General features: G+C 38.1%; 1 protein-coding gene across 4 annotated transcripts in view; it reads right to left on the minus strand.

Annotated features, from left to right (window-relative positions):
* Setd2 (SET domain containing 2, histone lysine methyltransferase) overlaps positions 1-19053 on the minus strand; it is a 94378-nt gene that overhangs the window by 26640 nt on the left and 48685 nt on the right. For 3 of the 4 annotated variants that reach the window (XR_009592307.1, XM_021647934.2, XM_060385208.1), the window contains exons 13-15: positions 5679-5727; positions 3602-3782; positions 1076-1745 (exon numbers count right to left, since the gene is read on the minus strand). Coding sequence is in view for 2 of the 4 variants with exons in the window: in XM_021647934.2 (XP_021503609.1) it covers positions 1076-1745; positions 3602-3782; positions 5679-5727 (900 nt within the window). In the remaining 2 variants the exon portion in view is untranslated. Of the gene's footprint in view, positions 1-1075; positions 1746-3601; positions 3783-5678; positions 5728-18361; positions 18579-19053 lie in introns of those variants that run through there. The other variant, XR_009592308.1, reaches the window with a different exon arrangement.

Consider the following 19053-nt stretch of genomic DNA (forward strand, 5'->3'; position numbering starts at 1 on the left):
TTGGATATGGTGGAAGCACTTAAGTCTGAGGCAGGAGGCAAACTTGGGCTACCTATGAAGATCCTGTCTCAGCGTACCAAATGATTATCCAATACCAAGTGGTCAACCCTGAAATATATATATATAAGTGACACACAGACTGAGCATGTTGTTATTTATGTATTTAGAAACACACAGATACACATATGTGCATGCGTACACACACACACACACACACACACACACACACACACACACACACACACACACCAATAACTAAAAAGAGGGTGGAACTTAAATTAGAGGGGTTACATATGAGAAGTTGGAAGAATTTATGAGGCAGAGGCAGGCGGATCTCTGTGAGTTTTGAGGTCAGCCTGGTCTACAGAGTGCATTCCAGGGCAGTCAGGGCTTCACAGAAAGACCCTGTCAAAAAACAAACAAACAAACAAACAAAAGATATGTAAAGTAACTAGGGAGTCAGTAAGTTATTTTCATTATAGATTATAGTGGTCAAGTCTTCCAGATGACTCTCCACTGATTACCACCGCCTGACGTGCGCACTCTTAAGGTAGTCTCCCCTACCTCTCTGTGTGATGAACAGAATATAGCAAAATGATCGGAACTGTGGGTAGTCCTACTGGGAAGCCCTGGAAGTGAATAAGCTGCAAAGTGAATCCTTCATTCCTAATCTAGCCTTCAGATGACTACAACCCTAGCCTGAGATGTAATTTCATGGATGCAGACCACCCAAGGTGAGTTGCTTCTAAATTCCCTACTCATGGAAACGGTGACATAACTATTGTCATAAGACCAGCCCACCCAGCATTTTACACAGTAGATAACCAATACAGATACAATGGATTCAAGGTCTAGAGATATAATGCAGTGGAAGAATGTCTGATGAGTTTATGCGAAAGGCCCAAAGCTTCATCCCTAGCACCAAGAACAAACAAAATAATCTATGGCAGGACTTCTTCCTTCATATCATCTCAAGTGAAATCAGGTTATCAACAGGATTTCTCTTATACCACATTTAATTAACATGGCATTAACAAACTTTAAAATACAAAAGAGAAGCTCCACTAGTAATTACCTGCACAATTGGAGGAGTTGTCTGTGAATAAGGAGATGTCACACCATAAACAGTTGAACATGTCTGTCCTTGATAATATATGGTTGCTTGAGATTGTGCAGGAGAATACTGCTGCTGTACATTGACAGACTGTTGGTTTGAATCCCAGACACTGTAATTCTGTCCTTGGACTGGGCCTGGAGCTTGTACTGGCATTACAGAAACGCTGGAATCTTGATGTACCACACTTTCATTCTGAGCTACATATTGTGAACTGGAAACTTCCACAGAGGCTGCCACATGTGGCACCACTGGCACTGATGGAGCAGCAGCAAGGGTTTCTGTAGAATGTCCTACCAACGGCTGAGCATGATCATAAGGAGCAGGAGAGCACACAGGGTCCATGCTAGGTGTGGGCAGAAGCACCTTTCCAGCATTAGGGTTGCTGGGATCCACATAGGCTTGCATGGGATAACCTGGTGGATAGCCAGCAAAGGGGTGATGAGAGGCATTATATCCCAGAGAGTCAAAAGGTAGTGGTGATGTCATTCCCAAGTTCTGCATCTGTTGCTGTTGCTTCTGAGCCTCCCTCTGCGCTACCTCTTGTTCAAACAACTTCCTACGTTCCTCTGTAGAAAGTTTATTTCTGTCTTTAATTCGTACTTTCTTTTTAGAAGTTGGTGTATCATATCTATAAAGAAAACAATACCACAAAAGGTTACCAAATCATGGACACATCAAAACATTTATAAGACAGTAGACCATTCATGAAAAAACCACTAACCACATCAAATCTAATTTGACATTGCCTAAAAGTTGTACTCAAAATTAGTTAACAGGGGCTGTTATCCAGGGCTTGCTTAAATTCAATATTTAGCACTACAAAAACAAAACAAAACAAATGAGCTGGAAACATGACTCAGTGGGAGCCTGTATTGCTCTTACACATGACTGCAGTTCAGTTCCCAGCAGCCATATCAGGTAGTTCACAACTGCCTGTAATTCCAGTTCTAGGAGGATCTAATGTTTCTGGCCTCTAAAGGCACATGTGCACATACACACAAATACTTAAAAAAGTAATCATTTCTTTTCTTTTTGGTTTGTTTTTTTGAGACAGGGTTTCTGTATAGCCTTGGCTGTCCTGGACTCTCTTTGTAAACCAGGCTGGCCTCAAACTCACAGAGATCTCTGCCTGCCTCTTCTGAGATTAAAGGTGCCACCATACCTGGCTTTAAAAATGAATCATTAAATTACATTGGGCTGGGGAATATAACTCAGTGGCAGAGTGTGTATTTACCATGTACAAAGCCCTGTGTTCAATTCCCAGATGTCATAAACAAAAAAAGTAAGGAATCTGGCGGCTAGAAGAGAAGCCTCAGGAAATTCAACACTTGAATAATTCCATCTCTATTCTTAGATTTTATATATCTGAATTAGTGAAATGAGCTTCCCATTCTTCCTTAGGGTTGAGGCTGATTCTACATGTACAAATACAGAAAATTTAAAAACATAACAGGATAAAACCCATTTCTTTGTATATAAATGAAGAAAAAAAAAGTGACATGAGCCAACCAATAATCCAATATGCTGACTAACAGGAGTATCTGGGCCTGACCTCAACACCTACACAAAAGCCAGTCAGTATAGTAGCTAGTACCTGTCACCTTAGAACTCAGGACACTAAGGCAGGATGACTGTTCTAAGTTAGGCCAACTATGGTAGCATAGTGAGAGCCTATTGAAGACAGATAAGTAAAAAACTCAACAGTAAAATCTTATACTTGGTTACCTAGAAGATATGAATTCTCAAAGCCAGTGATGTGTATATCTGCCTATTTTTTGAAAGAGGGTCTCATTAAGTAACCCTGCATAGCCTAGAACTTGCTATGTAGAACAAGCTGGCTCTAAACAATTCTCCTACCTCCATCACATAAATTATAGCTGCATGCTACTGTGCCCAGTCTTAACTTAGACACTTTTTTTTTAAATAAACCTTTCTTCTATTTATATACTTATTTTATGAATGCACGCCACAATATAGTTTCAAAAGTTGGAGTACAACTTGAAGGACTTAGGTATTCTTTCTTCATATGAGCTATGGGAAAAAAAATCTTAGGTCACCAAGCTTAATTAACAATTAGCGTCTATTCCCAATGAACTATTTTTAAACTCTGAAAATTTTATAAACATATATAGTAAATTTTAGTTGTACACCCTCTTAATTCCTGACATCCTTCTTCTTCTGCATCCCTTCTTAAAAGATTCTATTCTATTCATTTAGTGTGAAAGTGGTTTGTGTTTGCGCACAGAGCTTAAACGTGGATGTTAAAGAACAACCGGCCAAGAGTTGACTCCCTCTTTTTACCATGTAGGTCCCATGTAGGTTAAACTGAGGACCATCAGGTTTGGCAGCAGCCTACTTTACCTACTGAGCCACCTCACCAGTCCCAACCCTCCATTTTCATGTCTTCTTTTCTGTGACCTGACTTGGAAACATTTTGATTTGCCCAAATGAAAAAAAAAAAAAAAAAACTTACATGACACTTACCTGTCATCTGGCCTTTTTGTTCCCCGCTCATATGCAGAAGAGGGTGGTGAGAGAGAGCCCCTTCGCTTTCTTTTCTCTTTATTTTGAGTCTGCTTGTCGGGGTCTCTCTCTCTTGACCTGTTAGGAGTCTTTGGAGCTGTTTGATCTCTCAAGGCAGCAGCATCTCTTCCCCGTTCAGTTACTAGGGGATAGGTTATTTTTTTTAAGTTTACTTTAGTAGGAAAATAACACATCAAGTATATAATAAAATTTCTATCCAAAAATAAATGTATGGATTCTTCCCCTCACCTAGTCCTGACTTTGAATTTTAAAGGTTCTAATTTTTAGCTGCTTGACATTGAAGAAGCAAAACTAATTTGTATTTCCTCATTCTAAGTCTGAGACTAAGCAAGAATATTCCACAGGCATGAGAAAGACTGAAGTTTTTCTATAAAAGGTTTGCTCATGAAAAAAAAAAAAAAATCAAGCTCATCCTTTGAAGCTCCCCAAGGGCCACATTAGACTAGACACTTAGAAAACAATGGAGGTAACCCTGAGATATTGGAAGGTTTGCCTGTAGTGCTAACTGCCTAACAACTTCACTAAAAACAGTGCTGCCAATGGTACTACCTTACTGGAGTTTATAGTCCCATATAAGAAGTCTGGCTATGAAGAGAATAAACCATCAGAACTTTTAAGATTTGCAAAAGGTAACAATGGAGTGAAGGATATCACATAGCTGTTTACTGAAAGTATTAAGAGCCTATGCTCATTAAAAATAAGGTAAAGGTCAACACACACACAGAGCTTTTCACTCTAGCAACACTGGGTCAGAGCAGAAAGGGATTCAAAGAAACCAACCACAGCCCCAATAACCGTGTTCATTGCTCTGGCTCCTTAAACTTTGGTAGAATCACAATGACGCAGTAAAGTCAAGAAACTAACATATACTATCTGTTCTGTACCAAAGATTCTGAGCTTCCTTAGTAGTCACTGACTTCTTAAGACTCTGGTAAAATTTCTTTTTCCTGTTTTTTTCAGACAAGACTTCTCTGTAACAACCCTGGCTGGCCTGGAAATCACTCTATAAACCAGGCAGATTCACAGAGATCTACCTGGTTCAGCCTCCTAAGTGCTGGGATTAAAGGTGTGAACTGCTAAGATATTTTTTTTTAGCTTTCCCTGGTAAAGTATACATAAACACACACACACAACTCTACATATGAACAGCTAGAGGTAAACACTGCTTCACAGACCTCTAAGAATATGGATTTAAGCATGTCTACTTTGGGGCTGGAGAGATGGCTCAGTTGTTAAGAGCACTTGCTGTTCTTGCAGAAGACTTAAGTTTGATTCCTACTATCCACATGACAGCTCACAACCATGTGTAGGTCCTATTCTAGAAAATCTGATGTTCTTTTCTGGCCTCTGAGGGCACCAGGCACACAAAGATTGTACACACATATACATTCAGGTACAACACTCATAAAGATAAATGAATAATTATTTTTAAAAAATTAAAGGGTTGAAGAGATGATTCAATGGCTAAAAGCACTTGCTGCTCTTGGAGAGGACCAGGGTTTGGTTCTCAGCACATATATGGTTGTTCAAAACTGTTCCAGAGGCTCTAGAGCTTTCTTCTGGCATCCCCCAGGCACCAGACGAACACATTATAAACAGACATGCAAACAGGCAAAACATTCATTTACACATCTAAAAAAAAATTTTTTTTAAAGACTGTCTACTTTAGGGCCAGGGAGAAATGCTCAGTGCTGGAGTACTTGTCCAGCATGTGAGGAGCCCCAGGTTCAATCCTCAGCACTGAAGGAGCAAGAAAATAAACAAGATTCTCTACTTTAGAGGGAAAAGGATAAATAAATGAAAAATAAGTTACTAAAGCCAACAGCATAGTCAATTTAAGAAACATCTCTTTAGGAAAATCCACTAAAAGAATATAGGTGTAAGTTTCCAAACCATCACATGCTATGTTTCATTTTTCTATGTATGTTTATTTCAAAGGGAAGAACAGTAAAATTCTTATTAGTTGATTCCTTGATTACATAAATTCTTAAAAAGGTACAAGTATTCATCAACCTACCTGTGCTCTCCTTTTCAGTTTGACTTTTCTTTGGAATTCGATACACCTCCTGCAAACAAAACACAACAAAAGATGAGTTGATACTGTGGGGTGATGAGATAGTTGCTTCGAAACTGATAACATAAAGCTATGGGGAAGTGGGGAAAACACACTACAAAGAAAACAGATTGGTTGGTATTTAAGTATTTTCCAAAACTTAATCCATTTGGTTTTAAATAAAATAGGACCTGGCTACATGAAAATGAGAAGATACATATGTATAGATTTCATAGTTATCAAGGTTTGTATTAATTATATTTCTCTTTTTTTCCTTTTGGTTTTTGGAGACAGGGTTTCTCTAAACCTTGGCTGTCCTGGAACTAGCTCTGTAGACCAGGCTGGCCTCAAACTCACAAAGATCCACCTGCCTCTGACTTCCAAGTGCTGGGATTAAAAGTGGGATCAAAGGAGGGAAGGAGGAAGGGAGGAAGGAAGGAAAGAATGGTTGGGGGGAGAGAAAGACTGTACCAAAATTGACCATGAAAAATGTGAACTATGTTTTTATGCCTTGAGATACATTTACCTGCTGCGTAATCTCTAAGAGCATACTTTGCTGGTCTGACAATTCCACACTATTCTCATCCACTAGGTAATAGATGAGCACAAGCTCTTACACAGCAATTGAATTAAATAAGCCAACCAACGATGAGCCTACACATTCTCAACGATTCTCTCCATTTATAATAACTGTAATAGTGTTTGTTTGTTTATTTGTTTGTTGAGAAAGGGTTTTTCTGTGTAGCCTTGGCTGTCCTGGACTTGCTTTGATGATCAGGCTGGTCTTGCACTCACAGAGATCTTCCTGCCTCTGCCTCCCAGAGTGCTGGGATCACAGGCGTGTGCCACCAGAACTGGCTAGTAACTGTGTAATACACCACACACATACCGCCTAGTTATCAGCTATGTGACCAAGTGGTCCAATTCTGAAAAGGTACTCCAAGAAAATTCAACTTATTTCACATTACAATCCAGTAATATTTGGGGAAAATGAACAACAGTCCACAAATGAAGTACACAAATGAAGGTTCAAGACAAAATATTCAAGTGGGGCATGGTGGCACCCACCTTTAATTCCAGCACTTAGAAGTCAGAGACTGGCCAATCTCTGTGAGTCTGAGGACAGCCTGGTCTATATAGTGAGTTCCAGGACAGCCAGAGCTATATAGTGAGACTATGTCTTGGGGGGGGAAGGGGGGGAAGTGTGTGTGTGTGTATGGATGGAACCTCTCCACTATTATAGGCACACTAACAGTTTATCCAATAGATAATTTTACATGTGCACTTATTCTATGTACAACATGTCACGTTAAAATGCTTCACATGTATTAACCTTATTTGAGCTTCAAAACAAATCTCTGGGTTAAAGGAAGCAGCCCAGTGGTACAGCACTGGCTTAAACATGTGCAAGGCCCTAGGCTCTATGCCTAGCACCATCCAAAAAAAAAAAAGTTTGACTAACCCTCCATTTTACAAAAAGGAAACTTATTTGGAAGTTTAGCTACCTATTCAAGACTATCATGCAATAAGAATTGCACTCCAACACACCTGCTTGACTAGATGACACACGATACAGCTGATAGCATTATTCTGGGATAGAGAAACACGCTGAAATTAATGCATAAATGTAGATTCCTCCATTCCATTAGCCTCTAGAACACTCCTTCCTATGTTTAAGGACTTCCATTAAAATTGTGATTCTATCCCACAGCTGCAAAATTACTCCAGGAAGCCTTTCATAGTAACCACACCCAAGACAAACTAATCTTAGAAATCCTTCTTTGTAAAAGAGATCCTCACATAACTGATGCACACAGTAAAAAATGAGAACTATCCAAATTCAGGCTTTTCTAAAAAGTTCTCATACCTCCTAGCAAGATAGACTGGGAAAGAACTACCTTGGTTCGGAACATCAAGGCTCTCTTTCTTCTTGAGCTGCTTTTGCATGTTGAGAAGACACATTTCAATTTGCTTCTCATGTGCTTCTCTACTCTCTGAGATGCCTATACTCATTTGACTGTCAGTAACCAGACTTGGAGCAAAGTAAAGGAACTACTTACCAACAACCACCTGTACTACAAATTAATCTGAGGTTTAATGACTGTTTGAAAATACTATATAAATTTAGGCACTCAAAAATCCAACATAAGGAATACTTAGAATAGATATACCAAATACAAGCCTAAATACAGACAACATTGCTTCATTCTTTTCTATAAGATCCTGAGAGTATTAGTGTTCATGAATATGCTGAAAATAAAATGTTATATGGACTTCTGAATTTGGAAACCCATTCTGTGATGGTTAATGTGCCATAGAAAATGCTTGTAAAAGGTTACATCAATTGAAAACCTGAAAATATATTCTGAGGCCAGCAAGATGGCTCAGCAGGTTAAGAGGATCTCTGAGTTCAATTCCTAGGACTCACATAAGTAGAAAAAAAAAATGTGATTGTGAAAAACTGTCCTCCACATATGCACAATTGCACGCGACAGACACACACAGGCCATTTCCTAAATTTTTTAAAATTTATTTTATGTGCATTGATTGTTTTGTCTGAAAGTATGTCTATGTAAGGGTGTAAGATCTTAGAGTTACAGACAGTTGTGAACTGTCATGTGGGTGCTAGAAATTGTACCCGGGTCCTCTGAAAGCTCTAACCTCTGAGCCAAATCTCCAGCCCCTAAATTATTTTTAAATTATGTGTTTGTGAGTACGCATATGTACATGATACATTTCCCTGGAGCTGGAGTTATAGGTGGTTGTGAGCTCCCAGGTATATGTACTAGAAATCGAACTCAAGGTCCTCAGGAAGAGCAAGGGCCATACATACTGCTAGGCCACCTCTCCAGCCCAAACTACATGTTTGTTCATATTTAAAAATATATTTCTTACAGTCACAAAATAAATTACTACCACTAACTGCTGATAATTTAACTGTAGTAAAGATGGTTAGTGCCACCTACAAATAAATGGAACAAGTTTTACTAGTATATACCCAAGATTAGGAGTTGACTAACTTCATCTAATTTGTTGAAGCCAAAACCACATGAAAACCTATTTTATACTCCCTCTTATTTATGTATTAGGAGACTGGACTCCTAAAAATGAAAATGGACTGCATCAAAGTCCCATAGTGTTTTGAAAGATAAGAGGAAGCAGCCTTGTGAAGGCTACTGTGACATTTCTTAAGATCATTCTATTTGATGCATGAAGAGTACTAATGTATTAGCCTGAGTAACAGGGAAGTCTACTAGGAATAATGTCACAGTTATAGGTCATTAAGTCCACTGAAGAAAACGTTTATCTGAATTGGGCTTCCTCACATTAGCCCTCAAAATAAAATTATTTTCTTCATTCTCAGTCAAGAGACTGGCATACTATAAGACAATATTGTGAGCTAGGAGACCAGGGCTGTGTTCAACCCTTATACTTAGGCCTAAAAAAATCTTACTTCTGTCACTTCACTCAATATTTTCATATCATTCTTTTTCATTTCTTTAATGTCTACGTAGTACTCCCAACCAACACACACACATATACACATTCAAGCTGTGAGTGCTATGAGCCAAGAACAAATCTAGTTTGCTGATATATAAAATAAAAGCATCAATATAATTTAAAAGCAGATACCAATACTCTTATTTTGCACCCCTGAGATACAAACTACCTGCCATGAAGGAATTCACAGAATAGTAGAAAATGGCTGCTCCAGGTCTTGGTGGATTAGCATACCTGCAATCACAGCGCCAGGAGGTACAGACAGGATGATCAAAAGTTCAAGGTAATCTTAGCTTTACACAGCAAGGTCCAAGCAAGCTTGAGCTACCTGAGGCTCTTAAAACCACAAACACAGCTGGGCGTGGTGATGTACACCTTTGATCACAGTACTTGGGAGGCAGAGACAGGTGGATCTCTGTGAGTCTGAGGCTAGCCAGCTCTACAAAGTGAGTTGGACAGTCAGGACTGCACAGAGAAACCAAACACAAACCCAGCAGAATGGCAGAGACTTGACTGTTTTCTAAGTCTCACATATTTCTAACACTGCGAAAGAAGAGGTTATTAATATATATATATATATATATTACATGCAAAACAGACTAAAGAAGTAATTATCCTGGACCTGAGATCATCCAAGCCTAGATTTTGTACAAAATACAAACCTTTTTGTTGTTTGGAGACAGGGTGTCCCAAAACACAAGCTGACCTCAAGTTCAGTGTCACTGACGATTACATTGAACTCCTCCTGCCACCATATCCAGAGTGCTAGGATTATTCTTTGTGATAGAAAAGCTACTTCATCCTTTTCCTTCTGTTTTTGCTTTGAACCATAACAAACTTTTTATCTAAGTAAAAACGTCTCCAAATAAATTAACTCAGATTTTGCCTGGAACCAATAATCAGATTCACTCAATCTTTATTATACCACAATATTTCTGAAACAAACAAACAATCCTGGGAGGCAGATTAGAGATGTCTACCCGAACGTTTACCCCTAACTTGAAACAAGCTATCCCAGGCAGCTATTAAACTAGGGTATGTGTTTAAGTGTGAAGACATTGCTAATTGTGAAAATGTACCCACATTTGAGTAAAATAAATCTATATACACAAAAGAACTTAGAGCCAGGTACAGTAGCACATGCCTGTAATCCCAGTACTCGGGGAGACAGAGGCAGGCAGATCTCTGTGAGTTTGAGGCCAGCTTGGTCTACAGAGTGAGTCCATTATAACCAAGGCTATACAAAGAAACCCTATCTCGAAAAACCAAAAAAAAAATTTTAGAATAAGAATAAATAAGCTGGATTTTAAAATGTGACAAAAGGGTTGAGACAATAAATTAATTTAAAATTAAAGAAAATATAATAACAAAAAAAAGAGGTTAAGAGTCTACTCAGAAAACAGAGCAAAAAGTCAAACTCTGATCTCATACTTGCATGGTAAGCACATGGTGAACAAACTGTCTCCAAAGAACCTCATGCTTTTCTTTTTTTTTTTTTTTAAAGACAGGGTTTCTCTATATAGACCAGACTGTCCTTGAATCACAGAGATTTGCATGCCTCTCTCCCTCCCGAGTGCTGGGATTAAAGGCACACAGAACCACCCAGCCATACTTTTCTAAGACTGAGTCTTACTTTGTCAAATGAGAAGCTGAAAAACAAAATTAAAGGATAAATGCCAGCCGGGCATGGCAGCCTTTAACACACACGCACGAACTTGGGAGGCAGAGGCCGTTGAAACTCTGAGTTCGAAGCCAACCTGGACTATAACGCAAGTCTAAGACATCCAGGGCTCGGTTACAGAGAAACCCCGTCTCAAATAAACAAAACAAACAAAAAACCTAACTCTCCCCCCAACCCCCCTCCCCAAAAAAGAGATAAATGCCAGACGCCAGAAGTTCTACATCTTAGAACGGAAATCCAACAGGTCAGAGATAGAAAAACAAACAAATAAACAAAGGCTGGAGAGATAGCAGTTAAAAGCATGTACTATTCCAAAAGAGGTTTCCCACTACCACTTTGTGACTCAGAACCTCATGGAGTCTGACACCTCTGCCTCCTCTGCATCCGCACTCATGTACTCAAACACACACAGCAACATAATTAATAATATATATTTAGTGATAAAAAGAGGAAACAATGTTAAGAAAAAAGCCTACAAGTTCAGACTCTTATCTCATGGTGATCGAATTTAGAGAAACTACAACTACTGCTCATCAGATGGCAGGAGGTGCAGCTTAATGGGTGGCGTACTGGCCTAGTATTCAAAACCTCAGACACAGCACAACCAGGCATGGTGGTGAATACCCTCAATCCCGGCACTTTCGAGGTGGAGGGAGGATGACCATGAGTTCACAGTCATCCTTAGCTTTCAGTGTTTGAGGTCACCCAGAGATACATAAGAAACTGCCTCAAAAAAAAAAAAAAAAAAAGGTTCACACTTCAATAGTGACACTGTAGCTAGAAAATTAAGTCAGTGGGGCTTTTCTCTCTCTTGGGTCGGGAGGGAAACTGGAGCCAGGTTCTTGAGCATGTCCAACGCACACTCTACCACTCAACATGCTACCAGGTCCAGTATCATCATTCTAAAGGAAAACTTACATTTTACAATGGTAACTATATATCTGCCAAACAAAAGAGAATAAATTAAAGGCATTTCTTAGATTTGTACAGTTTTGAAACTCTATCTTCCAGAAGACAATGCTAACAAACTTACATAAAGACTGTGGAGGTTCTGACAGTTAAATTCTAAATTCTGTGTCATACATAACTGTATGACAACAGTATGCACTGTACCATATTAGTTTCACTCATTCTTCCCCTCCCCAGGAGACAAGTGTTTCTCTCTGTGTAGCTTTGACTGTCCTGAACTCATTATGTAAACCAGGCTGGCTTTAAATTCAGAGATCCACTGGCCTCTGCCTCCCTGTCTCAAGAAGCCAAAAGAAGAAAAAAAGAAAGAAAAAAAAAAAGAAAAGTACCAGTACAACTAGGTTGAGCAAAGTAATGAAGTAACAAATAATACAGAAAATGATTCATGCTTAAGTATGAATGCTTAAGTAACTGATGTTAACAAAGGAAATCAACATATACGAGATATAATAACTGACCAAATTATGGCATATTTATACAACCAAATACCATACTTGTATTAAAAATATTCTTCATAAGCTGGTATAAAAATACCATAGTGTATCAACTACAAATGTAAAAAGCAGGCTGGGTGTGGTTTTGAACGTCTTTAATGCAAAAATTAGGAAACAGAGGCAGGCAGATCTCTAATTTTGAAACCAGCCTGGTCTATAGACCAAGTTCTGGGCCTGGCTGGGCCACATACTAAAACCTGAATAAAAAAAATTTTACAAAGCTGTCTATATATATGCATGATATGCATGATTTCTTCCTAAAAGGCTGAATAAAAAAAATAGTATGTTGATTGTTCCTGAGAACCACAGGAGACAGGAATAGAAAAGAAACGTTTCATTATATACATTTTTTGCATATCTTACAAGAAACTCTTTATAAATTAAGAGAAAAGGAAAGGTCACACATTTCAGAAGCAGCTCTAGGTATAGTATCCAAAGGACTAGTCCTGCGTGTTCCTGGTTACCCAAGAGGCAACTGCTAAGATGCTGTTGTTTGGCAAAGCCCTCTTACTTCATTGTGTTTTGATTGAAGTTTGTGTTTCTTACCCTCTCCTCCCTCAAGCTCTTTCCATCTTGACTACAATCCTAAGAATCTCCCTTAGCAATGCTCACTTTTATTCCATATATATTCACTGAGTTTAGATTAAATCATACAAAGCATTGAAAGTTAACAGCTAATACAGTCCTGCTGTCAAAGACCCTGGACCAGATATTTGTACTAAATACAAAAAGCATATTCAAATAGAATAGTAACTATTAATGATTAATCAGAGTCAGGATTAAATATGTCTCCAATTTCTTATTTTTCTAAGCAAATTAAATCCAGATTTAAGACTTTTTCCTTATACTTTTCAGATAGATGTAATTATATCCACTATAATGTTTTAAACATAAAATTCATTACAGTCCTCTGACCAAGTCATCCAGAAAACACCTTTGGAGCACAATTCATTCCTCTCCCATCTGACACCTATATGCATTTTTATAAGAAAAACTGTTCTAACTACTCAATAGAAAAGCCTATGTGTTTCAGAAGTTATGAATGTCCCTTCAACGTTCAAGCACAAATCACATGCTGAAAACCACATTAATAAAAGTGGGAGGATACTTGAGCAAACATTAAAGTAACAGTTGCTACAACTGCAGAAAGAATTTTACTTACTAGTTTCTAAATCTGAAGCACATTGAAAGAAATGTATATATCAACAATTACACAATTCCACAGATGCTTGACAAGAACAAGAAATACTATTATTTGGGATGTATAAGGCTTAAATCAGAAAATCGGAGTCAGCTCCTTCAACTAAAAGTTAAGTTTTAACTTCATAGTCCTTTTGTTTCTGTTTTGCAGCTGATAAACACACCACCACATACTTCACAGGTTGAAATAACCACATGGTTATCTACATAAATATTTTCTAATTTCCTACCAAAAACAAAACCCAACATTATACACTCAAGAGGTAATAGTGGTATCATGACTTGACTTTTTCACAAAAAAGTATTTACAAAGTGGCAAACTCTTTATATATATATATATATATATATATATATATATATATATATACACTAAGAACACCAAAGAGACTACAGAGGCCAAAAGGAAAGCCATCTCTGCCTTTGCTCCAAGCACTACTGTGAAAAGCCATTTGCTATGATTAGAAAGGATGTGATGAGAATATACACAAAGGGCAGAAAAGAATACTGTCTTGGAAAAGAAGAATCGTTTCCCATGGGGACGGAAGAAACTTAGAAGAGAAACCTAAAAGAAAGGCAAGTACTTCAGGTAAAAGAAAATAAAAAAATATGAGAAGCTGACCGTGACTGCTGGACCAGAATGATCTGAGATGAAATGGCAGACATACGGGGAGGTCAGACTCTGTTTGTGCACACAAGCCACACTGAGAAAAATGTAACCTCAGCAGTGTAAATATGGAACCATTAAAAAAAAAATTTAAAGGACACTGACATGAATAAAGTTGTATTTCCAGAAGATGAGTCTAGATACTGAGCATATCATCTACTGTTTGGAGAGTACAATTAAGAGGTACTTTAACAGTACTACAAAGATACTGGAATATTAAGTCTTATTACAGCCATTAAGAACCCATCCTTAAGCAGGCAGTAGTGGCACATGCCTTTAGTCCTGGCACTCAGGAGGTGGAAACAGGAGATCTCTGAATTTGAGACCATCCTGGTCTACAGAAAGAGTTCCAGGACAGCCGGGGCTACACACAGAAACCCTGTCTTTAAATTAAAAAGAAAAAGAAAAGAAAAAAGGAACGATCCCAGCTACATGAGATGGTCCAAAACTATGACCCCAGCACCCAGAGGCAGAAGCAGAGAATCATGAGAGCAAATGTAATATCAAGCTGGTATACAAAGCAAGTTCCATGTCAGTCACGTCATAAGATCCCATTTCAAAAATAAAAAACATTAAACGGTCCATACCCTTGAGGATATCATGTTTAGAAAGAAGAAATTAACATCTATGCAAGTAATTTTCATAATCTGTTAGGAATACTATAATGCATTATATTACTATACTGTAGTTTATAAAGGATGACTAAAATCATAAATCAAATTTGTAAAGGAAGATTAAAAACAGATATTCCAAACTAGGCTAACAGTATGCCTGAAGAATGGAAAGGTGAAAATATATGAACAGATGGCATGGCTCATGTATGAGAAAAACTGTTGGGCAAGATCAGACAGACATAACAGTCTAGGTTTTGTTCTTTAAGTACTTAATTTATAATGTTTTTAAAGGGTTTATGCAATGCTACTACATAGTTTTCTTAATCTCATCTATAACTTTAAAAGATAATCAAGGACAATATATTGAAAGCAAAGAATGAAAACAAGAACAGGAGTCTGTAAGAGTAAAAGCAAGATGAGACTGCATCAGAAGTGTTAATCAGATACAATATGACCTATTTAACCTGTAGGATACGGAGGGCACAGGACAATGCCTGGGAGTTGGTTCTCTCCTTCCATCATATGGGTTCCATCAAGTAGGTACCTCAGGGTTGGTGATACATAATTTTTTTAATTAAAAAATTTCCCACCAGAAAGAATAAGCACTTCTTGAAAAAAATGGCTAATTAAGAGCTAGGAAGGGCAAATACAAACTGAACCTCACCTCAAACAGCATGCTATGTCAGAAATTTTCAAACAGAAACACATCAAAATGATACAGAAGCCAACAAGAAGGGATTTTCACTGGCCAAATGAGGCAGTTTAAGCATCAAACACTGGAATTAATGGAGCATAATCCAAACAGAACAAGAACCCATGAGTCTAAAAGAACTGCTAGGTAATCATCAGTGACTCAAGCAAATAACTTAATGCAGAATCTAATGGACACATTCAGTGGAAAATACAACTTTGCATATTTCCAAAATTGTTCATATGCAGTTTATTTTTTGTTTTGTTTTGTTTTTCCCATCTAAGGGAAGGGGAGAGAGTGTCTCTATGTGTAAGCACACTGGCCTGGAATTGTCTGTGTGGCCTAGGCTGACCTGAAACAGCTTGTAGCAGGATCCTTCTGCTGTATCTTATCTTCACTGGTGTTGGGATTGCAGGCATGAGCCACCATTCACAGGTGTATAGTAACTTTGCAGAAGCCCAGCAGACAACTTTGATGATGTGATTAAAGTTGACAAAATCCATAATGGAACCAGTGCGTACAATGTGAAGAACAACATGGTAATATTCCTGATAGGAATACATATCTTTCGCTTAGAAAAATTCAGAGAAAATCAAGCAAAATATTAACAGAGACTCTGAATACAGGGCTTGGAGGATTTTTTTAAGCCAATTTTCTATATATTTATCACTAGAATATGCATTTCATGCAGAATGCATACAGAATATTCTTGGATGTTTCAAAATCAGAAACTTTATTTGTAATTAAAGTCACTAACTAGAAAATTTTATATGGCTTAATCTACACTAGAAAAGTCTCAAGTTGCTGACTGGTTTGATCATGGTCCCAAGGAAAAACAACATTCCTTAGGTCTTTTCCTACTAGGAAGTTCTTCCTATAATGTTTTATTACTCTCCCACCTCTCATATAGTCTTACACTATCTTTTCCTAAATAAAGGTCAAGACGTAACAACAAAAATTAAATTCACAGGCAACAGAAACATGACTATTGTCTTTGGGAAAACAGAATATATCACCCAAATGTATAAAGCAAGATGTTTAAAGCAGTCATATTCTGTGTTTTATCATTGAAACAGGTTTTGGTAAACTTTTTCTGGACAAATACTACAATCTTTATAATCTATCATAATCTATCACTTCTCTGTGGCAATTACCAAAGTCTACTAACTTAGGAGCCACAGCCAATATATAATAACAAGCATGGAGCACAGCTACGTTTAAAAACAAAACCAGCAGTGTCTCAAATCTCTAATTGGTATTTTGCCTTTTGAGGCAACATCTTACTATGTAACCAAGCTGGTTTCCAACACATGATCCTTCTCCCTCAGCCCAAACAAGCTGGACTACTTATATAAAAACAATTTATGTAACAAAATGGACCACAAAATAAAATGTGACCTCGCTAGGGATGTGGTATATGCCTTTGGCAGAAGCAGTGGATAGTGAGTTCCAGGCCAGAAGGAACTACATAGTGAGACATAGTAGGGAAGGATCTCAAGGCTAAGAGTGGTGGCACTTATCTATAATACACATCTTTAATCCCAGCATCTGTATTATTATAGCTAGAACCCATCTTTTCACAAACAAAACAAAGAATGAATAAATAAACCAATTAAAACATTTTTGACTTTTAAAAACCAAGACAATTAAGCCCAGCAGTGGTGGCATTTGCACTCAGCACTCAGGAGACAAAGGAAGGTGGATCTCTGAGTTCAAAGCCAGCCTGGCTCTACAGAGTGAGTTCCAAACAGCCAGGGCTATGATACACAGAGAAACCCTGTCAACAAACCCACTCCCAACACCAAAAAAAAAGTGAGTGAGAGAGAGAGACTTAAAAATATTCTCAGTGCAGCACTATCTAAAACAGCAGCACTTCCTGGAGGTAACTCTATACAGGCTTATCCTCTTTTACTCTAAAGATTTTTCAAATTATCACAGAAACTGAAGACATGCAACTTCATTTCCAAATGTTGTACAAATCTTTTTTACAGACAATATGAGTGGTGGAGTGAAATTCCAAGTATTGACTCAAATCCATTCAGTTTAGGGAATTATATTTCAAGTTTCTACAGAAAGCTTAATGTTAAATTTCCTAGCCAAATGGTGGGTTTTTGGTTTTGTTTTGTTTCTGAGACAGGGTCTTTCTACATAGCCCTGGCTGTCCTAGATCTCAATATGTAGATCAGGCTGGCCTTGAACTCCCAGCCTCTCCTGACTCTGCCTTCTGAGGGCCGAGGCTAAAGGTGTGTGCCACCACACCTGGCTAAAACAGTGTATTTTTAAGTAAAAGTAGTGTCTACAAAAAGCATAGAGAATAAGAGTAGTCATTAAGTTGTACTAACTTATTACTCATAGAAAGCTTCTATCCCTAAGTCATCTACTCCAGCTAGAAATAAGCTACCCACAGTGACCAGAAGGAGAGATGCACATCCTATATCTAAGTGTTTGTAAAGAAGGCCTTAAATTACTAATTATTATAACCTCTGGATGTTAACAGCAACTGAAACTGCTAAATTCATGAGAACCTTACCTCCTTTTCATATGATCCAACTGAATAAAGATCTTTCCATTCACGTTATAATTATCACTTTTAATCACTGTTTTGTCTTGTGAAATCTAGGCTACATCTGCACGTGAAAATGAACATGTTTGTAAGAAGCAATGAGCTAGGTGATGTGAGGGCTACTCTAAGAGAAATGTGTATAGCCAATGCCTTGCAAGCCTAGGCAGTGGTCCTGTGTATATAAAGTATAGAAAAAGTAGCTCACTTAATCCTTTTTTGCCAGAAGTAGAGATTTCCTGGAACGACAACAATTGTTGGCAATGAACGCACCAAAATAATGCCGGCGCCAGTGAGTTAACCACCTCTGTCCTCTTTTCACCTATTATATTTTTCATGCATCATCCAACTTCCCAACCATCTTCCTGTTTCTTCACAGAACGCACGCTAGGTTCTCGTTTTTCTTCAGCACGAAGTTGGAAATGGAGTTGAGAAAAGGAGACACATGGTCAGCTGGTGATGTTAACAAGCTCCTTGCTGCCCTGAGAAGCTAGATGGAAATGGTTCAAGTTACAAGGGGGATCATCATCAGATCTGGGAGGACAAAGAGTAATTCATGAAGCTTCATTCCCTTCCCTCCCACCGTCTTACATTTTATTGATGATCCTTAAAGTCTGTCATCACAGCAAAACCAAGATTAAAGAGTATGAAGTTATCTGCTCAGGTCTTTATTCCATCCAGTGTAGAAAGGACAACTGGAACGCATGTCCAGCAATGTTATAGTCACCCCACAAGATCAGGAAGAGTTAGAGTGGCCAAAACAACCTCAATCAATGCTTTTTAGTATGAACTAAGTATCAGCAACTAACACAGCACTTAGCCACAAGTTCTTAGTAAGACTGAAAGATTAAGACCTTTTCTTTTCAGCTAATGTCTACTTGAACACATAGGTGAAGTCAGACAGAAGTAGTTAACTCTTTCAATGCCGGGATAGTATGGTATACAGTAACCACATTAGATTAGTA

This window comes from Meriones unguiculatus, chromosome 6 (genome assembly GCF_030254825.1).
Source record: "Meriones unguiculatus strain TT.TT164.6M chromosome 6, Bangor_MerUng_6.1, whole genome shotgun sequence".
Taxonomy (NCBI): Eukaryota; Metazoa; Chordata; class Mammalia; order Rodentia; family Muridae; genus Meriones; species Meriones unguiculatus.